Raw genomic sequence first — 21,520 nt, 5'->3', positions numbered from 1 at the left:
ACGCCGCCAGAACGTGGTTCGAGAACAGGGAGTCGACATTGACAACATGGGACCTGTTCCGTACCGGCTTCATGCGCACCTTTGCAAGCGTCGTGCGCAAGGAAAGGGCCGAAGCCATGCTGGACGCCCGAGTGCAACTACCGAACGAGAACGTTGCCATCTTCACGGAGGAAATGAAGCGTCTCTTCCGCCACGCCGACCCGGATATGCCCGAGGAGAAGAAAGTCCGCCTTCTCATGCGTGGTGTGAAGGAAGAACTTTTCGGCGCAATGGTACGAATCCCACCGAAGACCGTAGAAGAGTTCCTTCGCGAGGCAACCAGCATCGAGAAGACACTCGAGATGCGAAACCGGCAATTCGACCGCCGCACGAACGCGACAAACTACGCCGGCCTTCAGTCACTGGCCACCGACGACCTGCGCGAGACTATCCGAGCTGTCGTGCGGGAGGAGCTACAAAAGCTGTTCCCATCATCACAGCCTCAGGTGGCTTCGATTGCCGATGTCGTGCGTGAGGAACTCCAACAACAACTTGGAGTAGCCCCTGAATCGCCGCAGCCCGAGCCGCAAGCAATGACCTACGCCGCCGTCGCACGCCGTCAAGGCCCCCCTCCGCGACCGCGCCAGGGCCCTATCACGCCACAGTTTCGTCGTCCGCCGCCGCCGCCGCCAGCACGACCACCCGTCGCCCAGCGCACCTACGCGAGGAAGACGGACATCTGGCGTGCTCCTGACCACCGCCCGCTCTGCTACCACTGCGGAGAAGCGGGTCACGTCTACCGACGATGTCCGTACCGGGAGATGGGACTGCGAGGTTTCGCCGTCAACGCACCGCGTCCACGGCTTGGCGAGCGCCCACGTGACATCGCCGATTACCTCGCCGCTACTCAGTGGAGCCCTCGACGGCCGTCCCGTTCGCCATCACCAGGCCGCTACCTGTCGCCGCAGCGCCGACCATACACTGGCTCAGCCCGGGGCCGGTCAGCGAGCCCATATCCGGAAAACTAAAAGCAGCAACCGATGGAGGTGCGGTTGCTGTTCGTCGAACTGACGAAGATCCTCCGCCGCCGACGAAGACGACGATGAAACGATCTCGACGACATAACAACGACACGCCGCCGTCCCGACGAAGTCAGGAAGGCAAGACTACACCGACGAACGACGACTCGACGACGCGACGTTCCAACTTCAGTTCAACACGACGCAGCCGTGATCCGACGCCACGACCTAACTGCAACGCCAGACAAAGAACCACCGACCTCGACGTGCTTCTTGACGGCCACGCAGTCACTGCCTTAGTCGACACAGGGGCTGATTACTCCGTCATGAGTGGACACATCGCCGCCCAGTTGAAGAAAGTTAAGACTACGTGGGAAGGCCCTCAAATTCGCACCGCTGGAGGACACCTGATTACGCCGACTGGAATCTGCACGGCAAGGATAACCATTCATGACCGGACTTACCCTGCCACCTTCGTTATCCTCCAACAGTGTTCTCGAGACGTCATTCTCGGTATGGACTTCCTGAACCAACACGGCGCTGTCATCGACCTGAAGTCGAAGTCAATAACGCTGTCGGAAGATAAAGCGATACCGCCGGAGAGCCCTCGTAGTCACCACGCCTTGAGTGTGCTCGAAGACCAAGTGAGCATCCCGCCCCGCTCCAGCATTGTTATTTCGGTCGGCACCGAAATACCCGCTGACGTAGAAGGTGTCATCGAAGGCGACCAACGTCTCCTGCTAGACCGTGAAATTTGCGTCGCAAGAGGGATCGCTCGACTGCATGGAGGGGAAACTGAAGTGTTGCTGACAAACTTCAGCCAGGAGTTCAAGCACATCAACAAGGGCACGACGATCGCGTACATCGAGGAAATTCTGGAAACCAGTAATGCGTTTGTCCTCTCGGATTCCGCCGCATCTAGCCCGACGACCATGGTTCCCGAACCAGACTACGACATTAATCCAAGTCTCCCAGTGATTAAGCAACAGCAGCTCAGAAGTCTGCTCCGACGATACAAAGGCTGCTTTTCGACGTCATCGAGGATTCGACAAACACCAGTCGCCAAGCATCGCATAATCACCGAGGAGTACGCTCGACCACTCCGCCAAAGCCCTTACCGAGTTTCGCCGCGAGAACGCGAAGCTATAAGAGAACAAGTCGATGAAATGCTGCGCGACGACATCATCCAGCCATCGAAAAGCCCGTGGGCATCCCCTGTTGTCCTAGTGAAGAAAAAGGACGGAACCCTACGTTTCTGCGTCGATTATCGTCGTCTGAACAAGATCACGAAGAAGGACGTATACCCCCTTCCACGGATAGACGACGCATTGGATCGGCTCTGCAACGCTAAGTACTTCTCCTCGATGGACCTCAAGTCTGGCTATTGGCAAATAGAAGTCGACGAAAGAGATCGCGAAAAGACCGCCTTCATCACCCCAGACGGCCTCTACGAGTTCAAGGTTATGCCATTCGGACTGTGCTCGGCGCCTGCAACGTTCCAGCGCGTGATGGACACGGTTTTAGCGGGATTGAAATGGCAGACCTGTCTCGTTTACTTGGATGACGTCGTTGTATTCGCCGGAAATTTCGACGATCACCTTAGGCGGCTTGCCACAGTACTAGAGGCCATCAAGTCATCAGGGCTCACTCTGAAGCCAGAAAAATGCCGCTTCGCTTACGATGAGCTTCTGTTCCTAGGCCACGTCATCAGTAAATCCGGAGTACGCCCCGACCCCCAGAAAACAGCTGCCATCGCAAAGTTCCCGCAGCCCACCGACAAGAAGGCAGTGCGTAGATTCCTTGGCATGTGTGCCTACTACAGGCGCTTTGTCAAGGACTTTTCACGTATCGCGGAGCCGTTGACACGTCTAACTAAATGTGATGTTGAGTTCAAGTGGGAAACGCCGCAGCACGACGCATTTGAAGAACTCAAACGACGCATGCAGTCGCCGCCGGTACTTGCGCACTTCGACGAGTACGCCGATACAGAAATCCATACTGACGCCAGTAGCCTAGGCCTCGGTGCCGTTCTAGTCCAGAGGAAAAACGGAGTCGAACAGGTGATATCTTACGCTAGCCGGTCGCTGTCAAAAGCGGAAGGCAACTATTCTACGACCGAAAAGGAATGCCTTGCCATCGTTTGGGCTACAGCTAAATTTCGCCCTTATCTTTATGGCAGGCCATTCAAAGTCGTCAGTGACCATCACGCTTTGTGTTGGCTAGCGAGTATAAAGGATCCTTCAGGACGACTGGCGCGGTGGAGCCTCAGACTACAAGAATACGATATCACTGTAACCTACAAGTCCGGACGAAAACACTCCGATGCCGATTGCCTGTCGCGCGCCCCCATTGACCCGCCGCCGCAAGATGACGAAGATGACGATGCCTTCCTTGGCATGATAAGCGCGGAAGACTTCGCTGAACAGCAACGGGCAGACCCGGAGCTAAAAGGCCTGGTGGAATATTTGGAAGGGCACACCGACGCTGTCCCCAGGGCATTTAAGCGCGGACTATCTTCCTTCACGCTTCAAAACAGTCTCCTCGTGAAGAAGAACTTTTCACCAGTCCGCGCCAACTACCTTCTTGTTGTCCCGTCAGGACTTCGTCCAGAAGTATTGCACGCCCTACATGACGATCCGACCGCTGGACACCTCGGTTTAATTTTCCCGGACACTCTCGAGGATACAACAAAAGTATTATTGGCCGCGCCTGACCGCCGACGTCGCCCATTATGTCAGAACATGCCGAGACTGTCAGCGACGTAAGACACCGCCGACAAGGCCAGCCGGATTACTACAGCCAATCGAGCCTCCTTGCCGACCATTCCAGCAGATCGGGATGGACTTGCTGGGACCCTTTCCGACGTCAACAACCGGAAATAAGTGGATCGTCGTGGCGACAGACTACCTCACCCGCTTCGCTGAAACTAAAGCACTGCCGAAAGGTAGCGCAGCCGAAGTGGCGAAATTTTTTGTCGAAAACATCCTGCTTCGACATGGCGCCCCAGAAGTCCTCATCACCGACAGAGTAACGGCCTTTACAGCGGAGCTCACCCAAGCCATTCTGAAATACAGTCAGACAAGGCACAGGAGGACCACGGCCTACCACCCGCAGACGAATGGTCTTACGGAGCGGCTGAATAAGACCCTCGCCGACATGCTAGCGATGTACGTCGACGTCGAACACAAGACCTGGGATGCCGTCCTGCCGTACGTGACATTTGCTTACAACACGGCGGTGCAAGAAACAACACAGATCACGCCGTTTAAGCTGGTTTACGGCAGGAACCCGACGACGACGCTCGACGCCATGCTGCCCCACGTCACTGACGAAGAGAATGTTGACGTCGCTAGCTACCTCCAGCGCGCCGAAGAAGCCCGACAGCTCGCCCGCCTACGGATCAAGAACCAACAGAGGACCGACAGCCGACACTACAACCTCCGACGACGCTGTGTTGAGTACCAGCCCGGCGACCGTGTTTGGGTTTGGACACCGATACGCCGACGAGGACTCAGTGAGAAACTACTCCGACGCTATTTCGGACCCTACAAGGTCATCCGACGTATTGGCGCTCTGGACTATGAGGTCGTGCCAGACGGCATTTCGCATTCACAGCGGCGCCGCGCACGATCTGAAGTGGTCCACGTGGTGCGCCTTAAACCCTTTTACGGACGCTGACGAAATTCTTTATTTTTTGTTGTTGTTTTCTTTGCTACGGGTGTTTTTATTTCGCTTGTATGTAGCATCGGGTCGATGCTTTTTAAGAGGGGGGTATTGACACGTGTACTTATCTTCATCGGGCGACCACGTTTCGCCGCTTGACAACTGTAATCGCACAGCGAGGGACGCGCCTGAATGTATCCGATGTTTCTGGAAAGTTATCGAAGCTTCTACCCGGCTGTCTGTTGTCGCCGAACCTTGTGTTATCTGATTTCATCGCTTAACGCGAATGGTGTAGAACTTTGTGGAAGGCACACGGGTCCGAACGATTAATCTGGAACATTCGACGACTGCTCTATAAAAGCCGACGCGCTTGAACCGCTGATCAGATTTTCGACGATCGCCGACTGTGTTCGCCGCTATCGTTGTGCTTTAAGTGTAGCCTGTTTTGTGGGCACAGGTTCGCCCAATAAAAGCTAGTTTTGCCTTTCACAGTACTGCTACTGTGTTCTCTCTTCACCGTCACTACCACGTGACAATATCTACGTAGATAATAGTTTAAGGTACGTACTCGACAGCGGAATTTCGCAAAGAGGACTTTTCTAGTATGACAGAAAAATTATAACCCAAAGGAATAGGAAATGCTGAAGACCCGGTAAATTTGTTAATGATAGGTTCCAAGAATCTTGCAGGACTGAATGCCTCCTGAACCTAGCAGCAGTTATGAAAGGTGACACAGGCAGGATCGGGAGAATTAGACCACTTAGGGCTGCTCTCGCCAAGCTGCCTGTCTGCTATTTCATTCATAACTAGTCCTTTGTCACCAGGTACCCATACCATCCTAACTATGTTAAATGAGAGGGTAGTGGACAATTAAATGTAAATGAAATGTGTGAGCTATTATTTGCAATGAGACCTGAACACAAAGACAAAGTATCCGCTAAGATAAGAACTTTCGACATTGATGAGTTCCCTTTTCGTAGGGCTAGTGTAGCCGCCAGAAACTCAGCTAAATATACTGGCATGTACTCGGGAAGTCTTAAGACGAACGACCACTCAAAAGCAGGAGAGAAAATTTCAGATTTTTGTTCCGGTTGTGATGCATCTTTCGCTGTGAGGGTGTTTATATTTAGATCACAAAATGATATTGTAGTAGACCGCTTAATATACTGCAAGACATATGATTCGCGCTGCTCGGATAGATATCAACAAATATAATCATGATGTTCTCCCTCTCTCTGCACAGTACGTGGGAGACATAATTGTACATCTAAGGGACCAACAAGTGCCTGTAACAAGGCGACCTGAGGAGTGTGGAACCGAGGCCAGGAAGATTGAAAAGCTAATACGGGCTGAGAGAAAATTGACAGTCACTTTGGCATACGCCAAAGAGGATGAAGGTCGAGAGCCTGCGCACTCACGAGAAATTCATTAAATTACTTGACATTCTCGTCCGAATGCGTTGTTAATCCTCATTACTTGTGCTCTCCTCCCAAAGGTCGCGGGTTCAAGTGCCTTAATTAACTCTACCTTAACTAACTTCGCCTTAATTAACACAAATTGTCGGGGGTTCGACTCCAGCGAAAGGTCGTGGGTATGAGTGCCTTAATTAACGCAGAAGATCGTGCGTTCCTGTGCCTTAATTAGCTCTATCTTAATTACCGCGCATTCATTAGTTGCGCATTAATTAAGCCGTGTGTTCCAATCCGATTAATTCTGGTGAAACTGAATTTTGGTGCCACAACGCTGGACGGTCAGTTTTTCGATAACACCGGACATGGAATTTTTCGACCCATGAACCTAAAATTATTTGTAATTTTATGGGGGAATCGTACATATTTGAGAATGCCTGGACCGTTAATGACCGGAATCTGCACAAAATAGGCGGCAAGTGAGCTTCTAGGTATGGTGTAGTGTTAGCAACGAACTTTGGTAAACCAAGGCATAGGCGTAGAGCTTTCTGTTCTAGAAGCACAAGGTGACTTAATTTATATGGCGGCGCGCCGCCCGAATATACAACACATTCAAACTCAAAAATTGGCATTAAAATTTTTATAAATTACCACAACATGCTCTCTTCGCATCCCCGATCGACTATTTACAAAGCCTTCTTAGCATACCAATGCTCGAACTTTCTTTTTCAATTTATATATTCAAAGTACATGCGCCAATTGAGCTGGTTATTATATATTATGCCCAGGTATTTCACAGAGTACGCATGAGGCGTATTCCGCAGGTGTTACATGAGCGTTGTATGTAATGAATAACTTAAACATACAACTGTAATTGAGCACTTTTTGATGTTAAGTGAATATTATATAATCAGTGTTCCATGGTGCACAAATATGTTTGCAAACAATTATAAAATCTTCTAAGAAGAATTTCTTTGTGAAGAACACAACGTCGTCTTCGTCCGCCCCTGCATCGCCTACTATGGTCTCCGAAATAGAATAACGAACGCCACAGCTCTCTGTGTCAACGTAGGGCCCGAATTCCCGCGAAAGATGCAGAACGCCTTCCCTGCGCGATAGCGCAGGAGATAACGCGCCCGGTTTTCAACTACGTTTCCACAGGGACGCGGACTTGATCCCCAGTGGCGGTAGGGGTAAAGTTTCGGTTTTCTTCGAAATATGGCGGAATGTGAAGCCGAGGGTGAAGAGGTGGCGAAACAACGACAGCTTGATGACGATGACGGTGGTATGACAACGGTGGCGTAGCGGAAAAGACGAGCAGGCAGGGCCATCGAGGAGATTTTAATCGCTTCCGTAGTGAACGTTCATCGAAGGTTGGGGTAGGATGACATCCACCGCGGACGCCATACGGTCTCGCTTAAAGGGCCCTTCTGGCAGATTGGCAACGCGAAATTGAAATTGCCTCCCATCTCTTGTAATATTGAACCAATTTGAAAAATTCCCTGCTGCAATATGCTCCGTAGGCGACACTGCACAAGTTCAAGTATATGAACAAGATTTCTTATGGGGCATGCTAAGGGATCCCTTGAGGTGGACACACGAATTATCCCCATGACCGATGGGGAATCTCTTTGTTCCGACTCCTTCGTATACTGCCCACGAACCGTGTTGCTTAGCCTTAGTGACCTTACGAGGACCGATGCATTCATCGTTACATGGTCAGTGAATCTTTAAACAGAAGGCAGCGAATATTTCAGAAGTGGAACCGCTCAGCTGTCACCAACGCTTGCTTAAGTAAATGTCATGTCATGTTTCCCTGTACACTTCAGTGAATAAACAAGATCTACTGTACCGAACAAAACTTTGTGGGTCAATTTGTGGGTAGGTCAGTTAAACTAAGATCCGATTTGATAACCTACACTGAAGGTAAGGAAACGGGGGAATAATGTTGTTTCACATGGAATTAAGTGATAATGTTGCGTAGTACATTCTCAGCTCTGTCTTCGCGACAATCCATGCTCGGCCTTACTTGAGGTTTCACAGTCTCTTGCGCAAACCTAACCTAGTGTATTATTTAGGACAAGAAGGTTTATGACAAATAATATCAATAGCACAAGGCACTACTCAATGTAAATTCGTAAAATGAACAAAATGGGGTATTTACTCTTGCCCATTTGTCGCACAAGAACAATATGTAATGAATGGTGGTGTTCTTCCTAAATGACCAAACAGTAAACGACTATGAAATCGATCAAATATTTCGAAATGTGGACAGGAAAGGAAAGGCTGGGCGAGAGTCTCAGATGGGGCTTTAATTTTCGCACAGGAATACGTAGAGCGACCTCGACGTCGACCGTCACGGTGTACGGAGCATCTCATGGGAAGCTCCCATGCACGTTGCCAATTGACTGTCACGGGACGGTCTTGGAACGGGCCTGCGTCGCTGCTGCGAGAAGACCTTCACCGCGTGACCAAGACCTGTTTTGCCGGGGACGGCGACATGGTCGGGGATCGACGCCGCAATATGCGGATGCGACCGAGATACAGAGGCGCGACGGCGAGCCGCTCTTGGAGGCGTGTCAGGAGCGCGACGGTGTCGGCAGTGAGTCGGACGCTTTTGGCCGTGTTCCGCATTCGCACGTGATTGGTGCTTCGTAACTGAGTGGTTTCGTTCCTTTTACTGTTCCTTTTATCTTATTTTCTTCTGACAGATGCGATTCCACGACTCCACGGACGCACTTTCGCTTGGTTTACCTTGCATTTTACATTCCCACCGGAGCACGAGATTATACAACTTCGACCGCACACATCTTCACATCGGAAAGTCATTCAAGCGATAGCGTAGTTACCGCGCTTAACCGGCCCGGCCGAAGTCTTTTGGTTAACTTATATTCGTGCTTTCTTGTTTTTGTTGAACTCGCGCGTTCTCCTCGTCCAATATTTCTAACCACCTCATCCCCACTGCTGGCAAAATGTGGCGGTCACGATTATTACGTGTAAATAACTTCATGGCCTTTCTTCACGTCTCTTTTCCCTCTCACTCTTTTTTTCGTTGTGGAAAACAAGATTTCCTTTTAAAAGACATTAAGGCTTGAGTATGTGTTCAGTAGGATGAACAAATTTGAAATCAATCAATTAATAGATTATTCGACGAACAATGTATCTATCAGAGGCTCTGAGAGTATATAAAGAAATGAACGAACAAGCAAGCAAGCAAGCAAGCAAGCAAGCAAGCAAGCAAATAAATAAATAAATAAATAAATAAATAAATAAATAAATAAATAAATAAATAAATAAATAAATAAATAACAGCTACCGTGAAATTTCCTGCGCAAAGGTGAGATATGCCTAATCTGTGGCGTCTTGATTTCTATGCTCAATCTAAGTAACGAAAGTGTTTGCGCTTGCTTATTTCTTTGTGTTTCTCCTCTTGTTTAATTTTCGTCAGTTACTTAGAAATTGCCCCATAGGTTATCGACATCAAGGACCCTGTTAAGCAGCGAAGAAGCACAACTCCATATAGGAATGAACAGGGGCTCTATTCTGGCACGGGAGTGCCGCTCAAACCAGGGTGAACGCCCCTAAGGCATAAAAACTCGGGCACGAATTTCGTTCGCGTTGCGCACGACTCTGTACAAAGCGCAGCCATGCATTAGGACGCGTACCAATGCCGAAGACGAAGAACTAGCCGAGCCAATGCTTTTCTTTTTTTTTAAGACAGTGAGAGAAAGAGACGTTCTTAAGTGCATGCCGGGGATGATGCTTTTCCTAATTTTCAATCTTCTTCGTCGTAGGAAATACAAGGAAGAAACAGAGGCATTCTACACGCCACACTGGGTGCGCCGGCAGCATGTCGCTGATTCGCTCTTTGCACTCACAAAGGAGTGAGGACATTCAAAAAACGCACTCGCCAATGAGTGGTTTCAAAAGGTCTGCGCAGGCGCCGCCACCGAGCAAGGCATCAGAACTATTGAAAATTCTTGACACAACGATATAGGTGCTCCTAAAAATTATTTTCGAAAGACAGAAGTAGAAGTGTTCGAAAAGTGAAATTTTTAAATTGGTTTCGATGCGAATACTTGAGAAAATGGTATTTGTATGTCTAACCAAACACCGAGTCTTATTACTTTCTAAACGAAATAATTTATAAAGGTACCGCGAAATGCATTTCAGCATTTCAGCATTTCAGCATTTCAGCATTCAGCCACCAACGAACGAACGAACGAACGAACGAACGGGTATTGTATCGCCTAGACACAAAGGCATGTATTCATATATTTAAATTTTAGCTTTCTCCTTACATTTTTCTTTGGCTTCTCTTCGACTACACCTATCCGCTGAGCCGCCGTTATCTATTTAGATAGCGTTGTATTGACAGAGTTCGCCCCGTTATTGACAACTGCGGCCACAGCTCCACTGGGTTCTTCTGCGCTCATGTGACTAGCCATACAACTGATAAAACGATGACCTCATTTGGCATTCGCTCCCGTTGAAAGGTCTTGGGTCGCTGAAACCACGCGCAATTTTTCCAAAGCCTCATTCGTCGTTACGAAAGTACTTACGTGGGACAAGACATGTGGTCATGGCAGAGCGAGGCATGTAACAGCTAAAAAAATTTAGCAAAATTAAGCCACCAACACGTGGCGACATTGGCTTCATTCGAAGAAAACGATAGAATCAATTAAATGATACTAGCAAAACAATAACAAATATAGCTTTTGTAAATTTCGAGATCACGTTCTCAGCGAGGTATTTGGGCAGGCTGCTAAATGGAGCCAGTAAATTTAGCTCCTGAAAATAAGTTGGACCGATAAATATTCGAAGAACTAGTCTTTTCATTTAAATTATGGGGTTTTACGTGCCAAAACCACTTTCTGATTATGAGGCACGCCGTAGTGGAGGACTCCGGAAATTTCGACCACCTGGGGTTCTTTAACGCGGACCTAAACCTAAGTACACGGGTGTTTTCGCATTTCGCCCCCATCGAAATGCGGCCGCCGTGGCCGGGATTCAATCCCGTGACCTCGTGCTCAGCAGCCTAACACCATAGCCACTGAGCAACCACGGTGGGTCAATGTTTTCATTTAGACCACCGATTAGAACCGAAATCATTTGCTCATTTTTTTGTAATTTCGTAAGCGTTTACACCGATGCAAACGCAACAAGTCTTCAGGACATGAACGGGGTACGCGGGAACTTCGATGTCAAGCTGTACTACGGAGTTTTTACGCTGTGCATTCTGTTGCCTAAATGTACTATTGCGAAATCAGTTAGCAGCAACGTAGATTGTTTAGTCGATGACTGTGGCGACAGTGAACCTAAAAAAAATTAGAAACTCATTCAAGAGGAAAAACACAATGTGGCTGAGCAATAACACGTAATATAATCCACGATAAGAAAATAAAGTTATTGAATCCCTAGCTGGCTTCCGTGATCTTGAATTGTGTATTGTTGTTTTGTTGTTAGCAGGTACTCGTGGTTTCTAGATGTTTTTTTTTTTCAATAGCCATTTCCTAGTGGTTTCGAAGCAAATTATGCGGTTCCATAGTTTTGAATGCATTAATCTTGTGTATATAAGATGCGTTTAAGTATATATCAGTGCCCGAAGCCGCTTGCACCTCTTCTCTGGCATGCAGAACAAAACGCAAGACTGCTGCGAATTACGAAGTTAAATGAAACGCAATATGGAGAAATGAGTCTCGAAGTTCGCAAACATTCACAAGTTGGAAGCGGTTTCTCTTTCTTTTTTGGCAGAAACTAAAATAATATGTCTCTCCTGGGTGTCACTCACCAATATAAAGAAAAAAAAACGCGTGCATTACCTCGTCTGGACACACGTATGTTCGAAAAAAAAAAGAAAAACACTGCGAACACCACACAACGCAGATCGCTGGTTAATATTACTCTTCTCGCTGCAAATATTAGACGAATGCCGAAGCAGCGCTTGTTTTTTTTTTTTCATGCCAACTTGACTGTAGCAACGTTTAGCTCACCGCAGCCCGATGGATCTTGCTACACAAAATACAATGAAGAATGAAATTTTGCAACACTGGTGGTCTAGTTACTGCGGTGAAGCGAGTCCCTCAAGAAGGTTCTCGTTACGGCGATGATCAGAGGCTGTATACTGATGCGACGACTGAAACATGCTGAGGGTGGGGTTGCCACTTTCTCTGCCGAGAGAGCTGTGAATAGATAGATTCCTGAAGTCTCACATATCTCGAATGCTTACCGGTCGTTATTCAGTATTCGCATGCTCCCTGTGCCAAATAATACACCACGGGCCCGGTAGTAAGCTGATCGTTCTGTATGTATGCTGTTACCATGCAGCATGAAGAGGAGAGAAAGAGAAGAGAGGAAAGGCAGGGAGCTTAACCAGACGCGCATCCGTGTTTGTACCCTGCACTGGGCGAAGCGGCTATAGGCATGAAAAGAGAGAAAGAGGAGAGAGAGCACAGTTTCGCGCATATTTGAATATGTGCACCGAGTCTGTAAACGATCGCCAAGACCTGTCGACTTCAGATTGTGCAATGGACGCACACGGCTACGGTCCAAGGATCTTCATTGACGACAATGGTCTAGAGTTCAGCCGGTTCAATGTTGTCTGAAGAGGTTCACTCTCGACGTCGTACAGCGTGGACGATATAGTGCAGAACGTCGTAATTTGTCGTAGTATATAAAAGGATACAATAAAAAAAAACAGTGCAGTAGCGTTTAGTGCAGTAGTAACAATGAAGATGTACGTTATTATGGAGACCAATATGAAACAAAGAATGAACCCCAGCGTATGGCGCAGATGCAAGAAAAAAAGTACATGGGTATCGTAAGAATAACTGCTGTAATATTACGCTTGAGCTGCCCCCATAATAGCAAAGAGGAACCCGCCACCCTAAATAGAGGTGAAAAGAAAGAAATGAAATGAAAGACGACAACGCAAGAAGAACGCGAGACAGACGAACTTGCGAATTGACCTTACGCTTTCAGGTTGGTCCGACGGGCATTGCGGCACACCGTTGGGAGTGGCGGCGAGCGCAAAAAGCGCCATCACTACAGAGAGCTTCCTTCCGGCGCTTATCTTTCAACCAAAGAACCCCGAGTACAGTCACATTCGGGGTGTCACAGAATCGATGCCGGGGTGTCGCCACTGGCGAAGCAGAGCATGCACATGACACGGTGATCTCGGTCGCAATAATCCGAGCGGAATAACGCGCGCTCCGGGTGCTGCCCCGACACCTCGACACGGGCGGCGATGGCCGCTCGCAAGTGTGCTTGTCCTCGATTCCCGGCATACGCAGGCGTCCAACTGGTTCCCCAGGCGTCGCGTCAACCACTCGGAACTCTCGCTCACTTTTTCACTCTCGGCGACCTCTTCCATTCTATAGGTGGCTCCCTCACATTCCGCAAACCTTTCCTCCGTATACGAAGGCTTATCTTAAGCGATTGCCTAACATCATGCGGAGGCACACGTTGCCAGAGAAAAGCAGCAAACTACCTTTCGCGCGGGTGACCATAGGCTGCTGTCTATACGCGAGTCTTAGGTTCCGTAAGCCGGTCCTTGCCTTTCCTTTAGTTCTACGCGCAGCTGGCGTCGAAAAGTGTACGCACTGCGGAATATGAAAAAACAAGAACAAAACGTCAATTTTCTGAGCAGTTTGCAGTTTGTTGCTATAGCCAGCAAGATCGTGCAATCCTGCGTCGTTCACATACAAGCTAGTACCTATAGCTAGTGCTAGTGCTATAGTGTCTATAGTCGCTATAGTAATCCGAAGACCAGGCTGCTTGCCCATGCTGCGGAAATACGTACTGCAGGCTTCTCACAGATATATATGTATATATATATATATATATATATATATATATATATATATATATATATATATATATATATATATATATACCGCCGCTGTATTAAGCGATAAAAAGCTTTCCCAAGTGTCTAGTGCACATACCTCAACAAAGAAAATACAAATAAATGTAAAGTTGAGCTTACATCAGTCAGTGTTTGCCTCTGTAAGGAGAGGACGTACGCAAGAATGGAAGTGAAGACGAAATACCGGGGAGAACTCCATTTGCACATTGATGTCACAGACGTCAATAGCGCTCTATTGGGTAAGCTATTTATGATCGTAAAGAAAATAAGGATGAACATGTTCCCGCAAAACGAAAGAGAAGTAAGTCTACCAATTTTTTTGCTCATTTCCTGCATAAAGGGCACCCTCAAGTTACTGCTGGCTTTATGACTTCGTCATGACATCGTGCGCACATTATCACAGGACGCAAGCGGAATAACAGCTTGATCTTCTCCCTTAACATAAAATTCGTTTTCTCTGAAGTAAGACGGCGAAAACTGTCAAGCGGTAGTCTAAAAACATTGTCTGAAAACTATCTTCGCCGTCTTGCCGGCCTCTTGTCTTCGGCGTTTTAGAGGCACTAGTTTGGCAGTTTAGAGCTGAAAGACGTGACTAGGAACATTCACGCCATCAGTAAGTGATGGAAAGCTTGCCGCCTAGCAGGGGAAACAGAACCAATCTTGCGACTCTCAGTTTCCGCAACGCGGTTACCACGAGTCGCTTGTGTGGACGTGCATCCCCTTTAACTCTTAAGCTACGCGTTCGTGGTTTAGAGCACTTGACGAGTGCGATATAGCTGCCCGAGGCGTTCGCAGTGTCTCGTAAACGGCAGCCAAAATACCCGCGAAGTATACATAGCTTCAAATAACACTGAACAACGATCACGGGCAGGCGCGCCTAAAAGTAAGAAGAGCAGGAAGCAACAGTGTATGAGGTTGTCGCTGAAGAGCTCGCGATAACGCTGTTGAACTGAAGCCTCCACAGCTTCAGAAGCGGCAGCTTGAGTTTCCAAAGCATGCAAACAAATCTGGAGCGAGAAGTGTTTCAGATAACGCCGACCTGCGAGCTTCGTACCTCTTATACAGTGAGGACTCGGGTCACCCGCGTTTTCCTTGAACATGAGAAGTCAAAGTCTCAATCTCCTTGACATTTCTTGCCTCTGGCCTGGCGGGTCAGATAAGCTGGACAGCACGCGTGCACATGGTCTTATATTCGCGGATAACTTTTGGGCAATGAAGGGAAAGCTACAAGGGCGAAGCTCCTCCACATGGTTACTGCGTGAAAGTACAGTCCGGCTCAGTACTTCAATTTCTTGCAAGAGATACTGAATCAGCGTAGCTTCCACGTGCGACGGTTTCGAATGTCCCCGAACATGAAGGAGAAAAGCAGATAAATACTGTATGTATTTAATTACAGGCCTGTGACGATGTTTTTTTTTCGAAGATGCTCAAGATGAACTATCGACCTATATTTGTGACAAAAACAAAACAAAAAACTAAGGAATCCTGTTTCCAAGTGTTTTTTCACCATCACCAGAATTTTCAGGAAATTCTGGCATTTTTACCAGGAATACTGTTTTCTGCTCGACGGTAATTGAAGTCGGGCCACCCACACTTCCACCCGATTTAGCGGCGTCCTCGTCGGCAGCCTCAAGGAAGCGGAACTGCCTCTCCAGCGACAGCGAGGCTACTCTGATAGACGTGATCGAGAGCGATGACAGCTCCGGCGACAACTACATGAATGTCCTGAGTAATAAAGCAAGGCGGCGGATGCTGAGGACCTATGTGGACACGCCCACCATGAGGGCTCCACATAGTTAGCGGATGGACACCATCCTCTTCTTACCTGCGCTACCCTCCGGCAACATAAGGTTCCTTTACAGGAGAGTTGCACCGGTGGAGCTCGAGACACTGTCGCCAATTGGCATTGAGGACGTCAGTGTGAATGCATGGAAGAATGTTGTTGCGGTAGATCTCGCTTAAGCGTTAGTGTTAAGGCCAAACAATGAAATCTTCCTTACCTCAGTAAGGAAGCCTTCTTTGCGGTGAGGCTACCTTATGTCACTCTGAAAGCTTCCTTACTTAGGGGCCCTCGATGAAGGCTTCCTTGGTGCTTCCTCAGCATAAGGTAGCTCCAAATCTACCTTCATGCGTTTTTACGCCGCTGCTGGCCCTGAACGAGCGCTTCACCTCACTGCTTAACCACGTGACGTTTGCTTGCGCATGCGCGCTGTCGCCCACCTGCGGAGAAGCGCGGGCACGGTACGTCTTGCCAGGCATGTTCGTTTCAGCCACGCGTGCGGCATGAAAGCGTTGCTAGGCGTTGCACGACGCCGGCGTGCCAGCGTTGATGGAGCACATCAAGTTTTGCACTGTAATGCGCTACTTTTTTGTAAGTTTAGTAAACAAAACTAGAAGAAAGCGTCCACGCTTCTCTATACTAGCTCTTCAATTTAAAGATTGTGCGACGATACAACATTTTTTTTATTGAATAATGGTGTTCGCGTAAAGCTTTTAAGAGATGATTTCGAACCCAGGCATGCGGCAACCGTTTCTTACGTGAGGACGGGTGAAGGGAGCTTTCAGAGTACGCTTGCTTCCATACGTGAGGAGGCCTCACGTATGGTTAGGAAGCGCTCAAAGGAAAGCAACGTTTCATTGTTTGGGCCGTGGACTCTCTGAGCGCTGTCGCTATCCTCGCCGACACGAACGTTCGTAGCACCACCCCGCTGGAAAAAGAGGCTGCTACAAGTGTCATGTATGAAACTGATGGAGCCATCTCAAGCGAGGATCTGCCACTTTAGATCAAGCCTGGCAACGATGGGACCCAAATACTCCAGCTGGTCCATCTCGGAAATTCCCGATGTGTAAAAATTGTATTTAAAAGTGACTGCCTTCCATCGCATGTCAAAGTAGGTCGTTTCCGCTGTGCTGTTTGGCCCTTCGTTCCGAAGCCACTTCAGAGCAGAAAATGTCAGAACTTCGGTCACGTGAGCGCCGTCTGTGGAAAGTCCACGATATGTTCCCGTCGTGCAGCTCAACATTCGGTAGACAACTGCTACGGTAAAAGTTATAAGTTTCCAAACTGTCAGGGGCCCCACGCCGCCTCATCAAAGGAATGTACAAAAGTTAAGCGGGAACCCTCCATTTTGAAGAAAACGGTGAGGGACCGTTCGACTTATCGAAAAGCAGCTGCTGACGTCAGGCGACGTCGTTCTCGTCACGGACGCCCATCAAGGAATTCTGTTCGGAGCACACAGAAGATGCACCCGCAGTGCCTCTTGCTGTTGACTCCGCTTGCACAACCGCCGATTGCACAGCCTCGACCCATCACTGAATCTGCAAAACCAACAAACCTTTCACGACGTGACACAACATTGCTGTGTCGGCTGTGGGTAGGAGTAGCATTCACTATGTCTTATATCTATCTAATTGGATTGGCGGACTCCTCCACGTAGGCTAAGTGCAAGTGGGAAGAGAACACATCTTCTGTGTCACGGTTCTCGCTTCGATAAACAACGCCAGGCTCTCCAGGGTGCCTTGAACAGACTGGACGATATACCATTTACAGAAGCAAAAGTATTGGGAGCCTGGCCTCACAGCTCATCAGCCCAGAAAGCCATTCGAGCTATTGTACAGTACCTGAATACGACAGACTTGAGTGCCCGACTTTAGATATGCTGCACCTGGCTTAGTGCACGTGAAAGTGCGATCAAGACTCGTGTCTTCTCTCTATTTCTTTCGCTCCCCTTCCGCCTCCCCACGCGTGGGGTGGGAAAGTGGACAAAGTCTTGTTAACCTCCCTGCCTTTCCTTTCTATCTCTCTCTTTTGACCTGTAGTCATGAGAGAGAGAGTCAAGGGAAAGACAGGGAGGTTAACCAGAGATTATCTCCAGTTGGTTACTCTGTACTGGGGGAGGGGCAAATGGATGTGGTAGGTGAGAGAGAGAAATGGATAAAGAAAGAAAAAAAGAGAAATGTAAAAAAAGAAACACACACACACGCACAGACGCACACACACACGCACACCCAAATTTACTCTTTCATTGGGCACTGTCATGCAGCCCGAAATGACGTTCCTAGCGTTACACAGTGTCACCATAGAATCCTACGTCACACGATGTGATGTACAGTCACAATTTGTCAGAAAGTCCCGTGTCTTTTAAGTAGAGCAGCAGCACCTTCAAAGCGGATCGCGCTGATGTTCGCGCAGGCCAGTTTCGAAAGAAGTTGCTTTGTGTCATTGGGTACTTATCCAGTTTGTCTAGGGTGGCTGAGAGGACTGCCCTTTGCCGGTTGAAACGAGGGCACTCATAATTCGTCAAAAAAGCTAGCAATGTATCGAGCTAACGGAGTTCCTCCATCGCACCAGCCGTACAGACAGTCTGGAGATTATCCAGACTGGCTTTAAGCAATGCTGCATGTGCAACGCACTTGACGACACCGAGGTCGACGTCGTTTTGGTTGTCGAGGACGTCTGCGACGCATCGCTTGAGGATGATTTCTATGGCAAGTCAGACGAGTATGCAGCATGTGGCATCGACTATCGAGATGCAGTGGCCGAGCTCTAAGCTTCCCGTTTCTCTCTCTCTCTCTCTATATATATATATATATATGGCGCGGCTTATATCCGAATCACATATTTTTATTTCCCGGTGAGTTCAATATAAAGGAGTCGACCTACATTCGTGTTCGACCTATCTTCGAGTAAATAGGTTAAGTAAGTTTTAACATTCGATGTGTATTCTGTCTGATCTGGATGTTGTAAACATAACATGTTTGAGTTTTGTCTTCCCTAGCCTAAAATTACCGTGAATGTGTGACTATTTTCAGGAGCGCTCTCATTAGCGTGCGCTCTGCCTCCGTAGTTCTTCCTTCCCTGACACAAAATGTTGTCCGCAAGTGTTCGCGGAGCGTTTTCGTGGAGCGCAACGTCGCGTTTCAGACGAATAGCTTAGGATGTGAAAGGCTGCGTCTGTTTTGAATACGGCACTCTCCCCGGCATTGCATTTCGTTTGCTTCATTCAACGCAAGCGACAGATAACAGGCATGGTGGATTCGTCAACATATTTGTCCGTGCTCGCCACTGTCCTGGAGGTTGTTTTCGTTGTGCGATTGAAGGGCTGGCATGCATGATGACTTCGGCGTACCTTTCCCTTGTAGCCTTACGCTTCTCTTTCGTGGCGACTTTAAACACATGCCACTTAAACGAAGTAACAAAACCGTGAAGCCACTGTGACCACCCCACTAAGCGATACAGCGTTCAGGACAGCATGTATACTCATTTTTTAGATTCCGTTCGGGGATTAACCTTCTTTGCTTCCGTAAGATTTTCCTTTGACGCTCAATGACGTACTGTACAAGCTCAGACCAACCTGTTAGATAACAGAGCGATCTCGGAGGGGAATATGCTGGGACCATGGTCGATGCATTCATGCTTGCGAAAGGCCACAGAAGCCCTTCTGCACTTCTCGAATCCTACTGGACTGTACGAACGCTTGCGACAGTGGACATTCCTCTGCGACTGACTCTGCGAATGACTGAGTCTTTATTATTTCTCTTCTCTCGCCTTATCCATTCTTCCCATTTCTCCCTCCCCAAGTGTACGGTAGCCAGCTGGGTATGGCCTTGGTTAACCTCCCTGCCTTTCCCTTTTCGTTTCTCTCTTTCTCTCTCTCTTCAGAGAAAGCTAGTTTCATCCGAGCCCAGTGGTTATCCTGCTTTAGGTTGCTTTCTTAATCTTGCTCGATGTCATACACCGTCTGCCCATTCTCAGCTTTGGCACTTTCATTTAATATCGCATCGAAGCTTGATATAACTTCCGTTCTCGAGAGCTGACTTACGACGGTAAAGTAAGGGAGTACGGAATACGAAGACTCGAATATAACGTAAAAAAAGCGACGCAATTTTCGTTTCATTCTCTCGCTGTCAGATGTTAAACAAAAACACTTTGCCATGGTACATCGTTGCTTACGACGAATACGGGGCTTAGGTGACGAGGTGGCTGGGGTGGAGAGTATAGTGGAGGAGAGGTTGTAAAGTGTGGGCTGTTTTCACTCAAAACGGGTGTTCGAGACGGGACGTCTGGCCAGCACTGCTGATAAGCTTGAGAAATGAAGCCCGCGGCAATAATCTCCGCAAAGATGCTTCGGGGGGGGGGGGCGGAAACCTAACGAACAAATATTAAAAAGATACGTCTTTGGTAAAACGAGGAGCTAAACCGTGGTCTAGTAATACTATCACTAACGAAACGCACGGCGACTCGCTTCATGTCACGCGCGCTGAAACTAAAGACGATCCAGTGGCTCAGGTTACGCTCAGCTCAAGGACGTCGCATTCCAAGAATTTGCTAGAAAAAAAAATTTAAACGCAAGAAAGGAAATGAAGAAAGAACAGCGTTCTTAGAAACTACTGTGCTGGACTCTAACTTTCCAGCATGCCTTCGCGGCTTCTGATGGGAGGGGTGGGGGGGGGGGGGGTTTACGTACAACCCACAAGGAAAACTGCCGTATCAGGCTTTCTTTAGAGAAACACCGGGAAAACGGCAGCGGTAGGCTGAGATGCTTAGCGTCTGAGTACGTGAGTTCCATACAGGGGTTCATTTAGTGGAACCTCGGCTATGGCTGCAAAGCCTACCTCTAACTAAATCACACCTCCCCTGCCGCTGCTGCAAATCCAAACAACCCGCAATGTGATTTAGAAAGGAAAGAAGCAGTTTATCGTTAATTTTTCGTACCCATCTTCCCGTTCCGCATTACAACTGGAGAGTCAACAGGAGATATGTTATGGTTAACGTCCCAGTCTTTTGTGTGTGTGTATATATATATATATATATATATATATATATATATATATATATATATATATATATATATATATATATACATATATATATATATATATATATATATATATATATATATATATATATATATATATATATATATATATATATATATTCACTTACGAGAAGCCAGCATAGAGGAAATTATCGGCAGTTAATGGGTTTCTTGACCAGGTCACCCAAAAAGTTCACGTAGGCATGGCGCCTGCGGCAGAAATGAATGTTCCGCATTCGTCGTCAAGGCTGTGAGTAGTGGCGCTGGCTGACACTCCCAGGGTTAGTTCTAGTAGTAAAACGTAAATACGCGAGCAAGGGGATTGGAAAACGGCGCCGCGGTAGCTCAATTGGTAAGGGCATCGCACGCGTAATGTAAAGGCATGTGTTAGTATTTAACTGCAGCCAGTTGTTTTTTCATCCACTTTCATTTACATTTATTTATAATTTTATTTCAATCACTTAATTACTGAAGATAACTTGCGCTACGCTGTCCTTGGTGTCGAAGCTTGTTGGCTTATGATGCATGGTTATATATAGGTATATAGTCATATCATAAGCTAACAAATTGTAATGGAAGACAAACGTACTTAGGAAGAGAGAGAACAAATATAGATAGGTCACAGATAGACAGATGGATGGATAGAAGAAAGAAATTGTCGAAAAAAGAACGACCACTTGGCCTTCTTCGGGATTACAAAAGTGCTTATAAAAATTACGTTGCATTTCTATTGACTTTCTATGACATTGACTGTTTAAGTACAAC

General features: G+C 47.7%; 2 protein-coding genes across 4 annotated transcripts in view; one reads left to right on the top strand and one right to left on the bottom strand.

Moving 5' to 3' along the window:
- LOC135902476 (uncharacterized) overlaps positions 1 to 21,520 on the top strand; it is an 867,879-nt gene that overhangs the window by 59,813 nt on the left and 786,546 nt on the right. The window contains exons 2-3 of the transcript XR_010569131.2: positions 8,397 to 8,672; positions 8,782 to 9,278. The gene's annotated coding sequence lies outside the window, so the exon portion shown is untranslated. Of the gene's footprint in view, positions 1 to 8,396; positions 8,673 to 8,781 lie in introns of the transcript that reaches the window.
- Positions 1 to 21,520, bottom strand: part of LOC135916979 (putative sodium-dependent excitatory amino acid transporter glt-6) — a 66,875-nt gene that overhangs the window by 25,622 nt on the left and 19,733 nt on the right. The window contains exon 1 of one of the 3 annotated variants that reach the window (XM_065450415.2): positions 13,044 to 13,127. The exons of the other annotated variants lie outside the window; for them this stretch is intronic. Within the exon in view, the coding sequence (XP_065306487.1) occupies positions 13,044 to 13,112 (69 nt within the window). The 5' untranslated portion in view covers positions 13,113 to 13,127. Of the gene's footprint in view, positions 1 to 13,043; positions 13,128 to 21,520 lie in introns of those variants that run through there. 3 annotated transcript variants of the gene reach the window in all.

Source organism: Dermacentor albipictus, chromosome 1, assembly GCF_038994185.2.
Source record: "Dermacentor albipictus isolate Rhodes 1998 colony chromosome 1, USDA_Dalb.pri_finalv2, whole genome shotgun sequence".
Classification (NCBI taxonomy): Eukaryota; Metazoa; Arthropoda; class Arachnida; order Ixodida; family Ixodidae; genus Dermacentor; species Dermacentor albipictus.
Note: the sequence above shows the minus strand (reverse complement) of the source record. Positions and strands in the feature narration are given on the sequence as shown.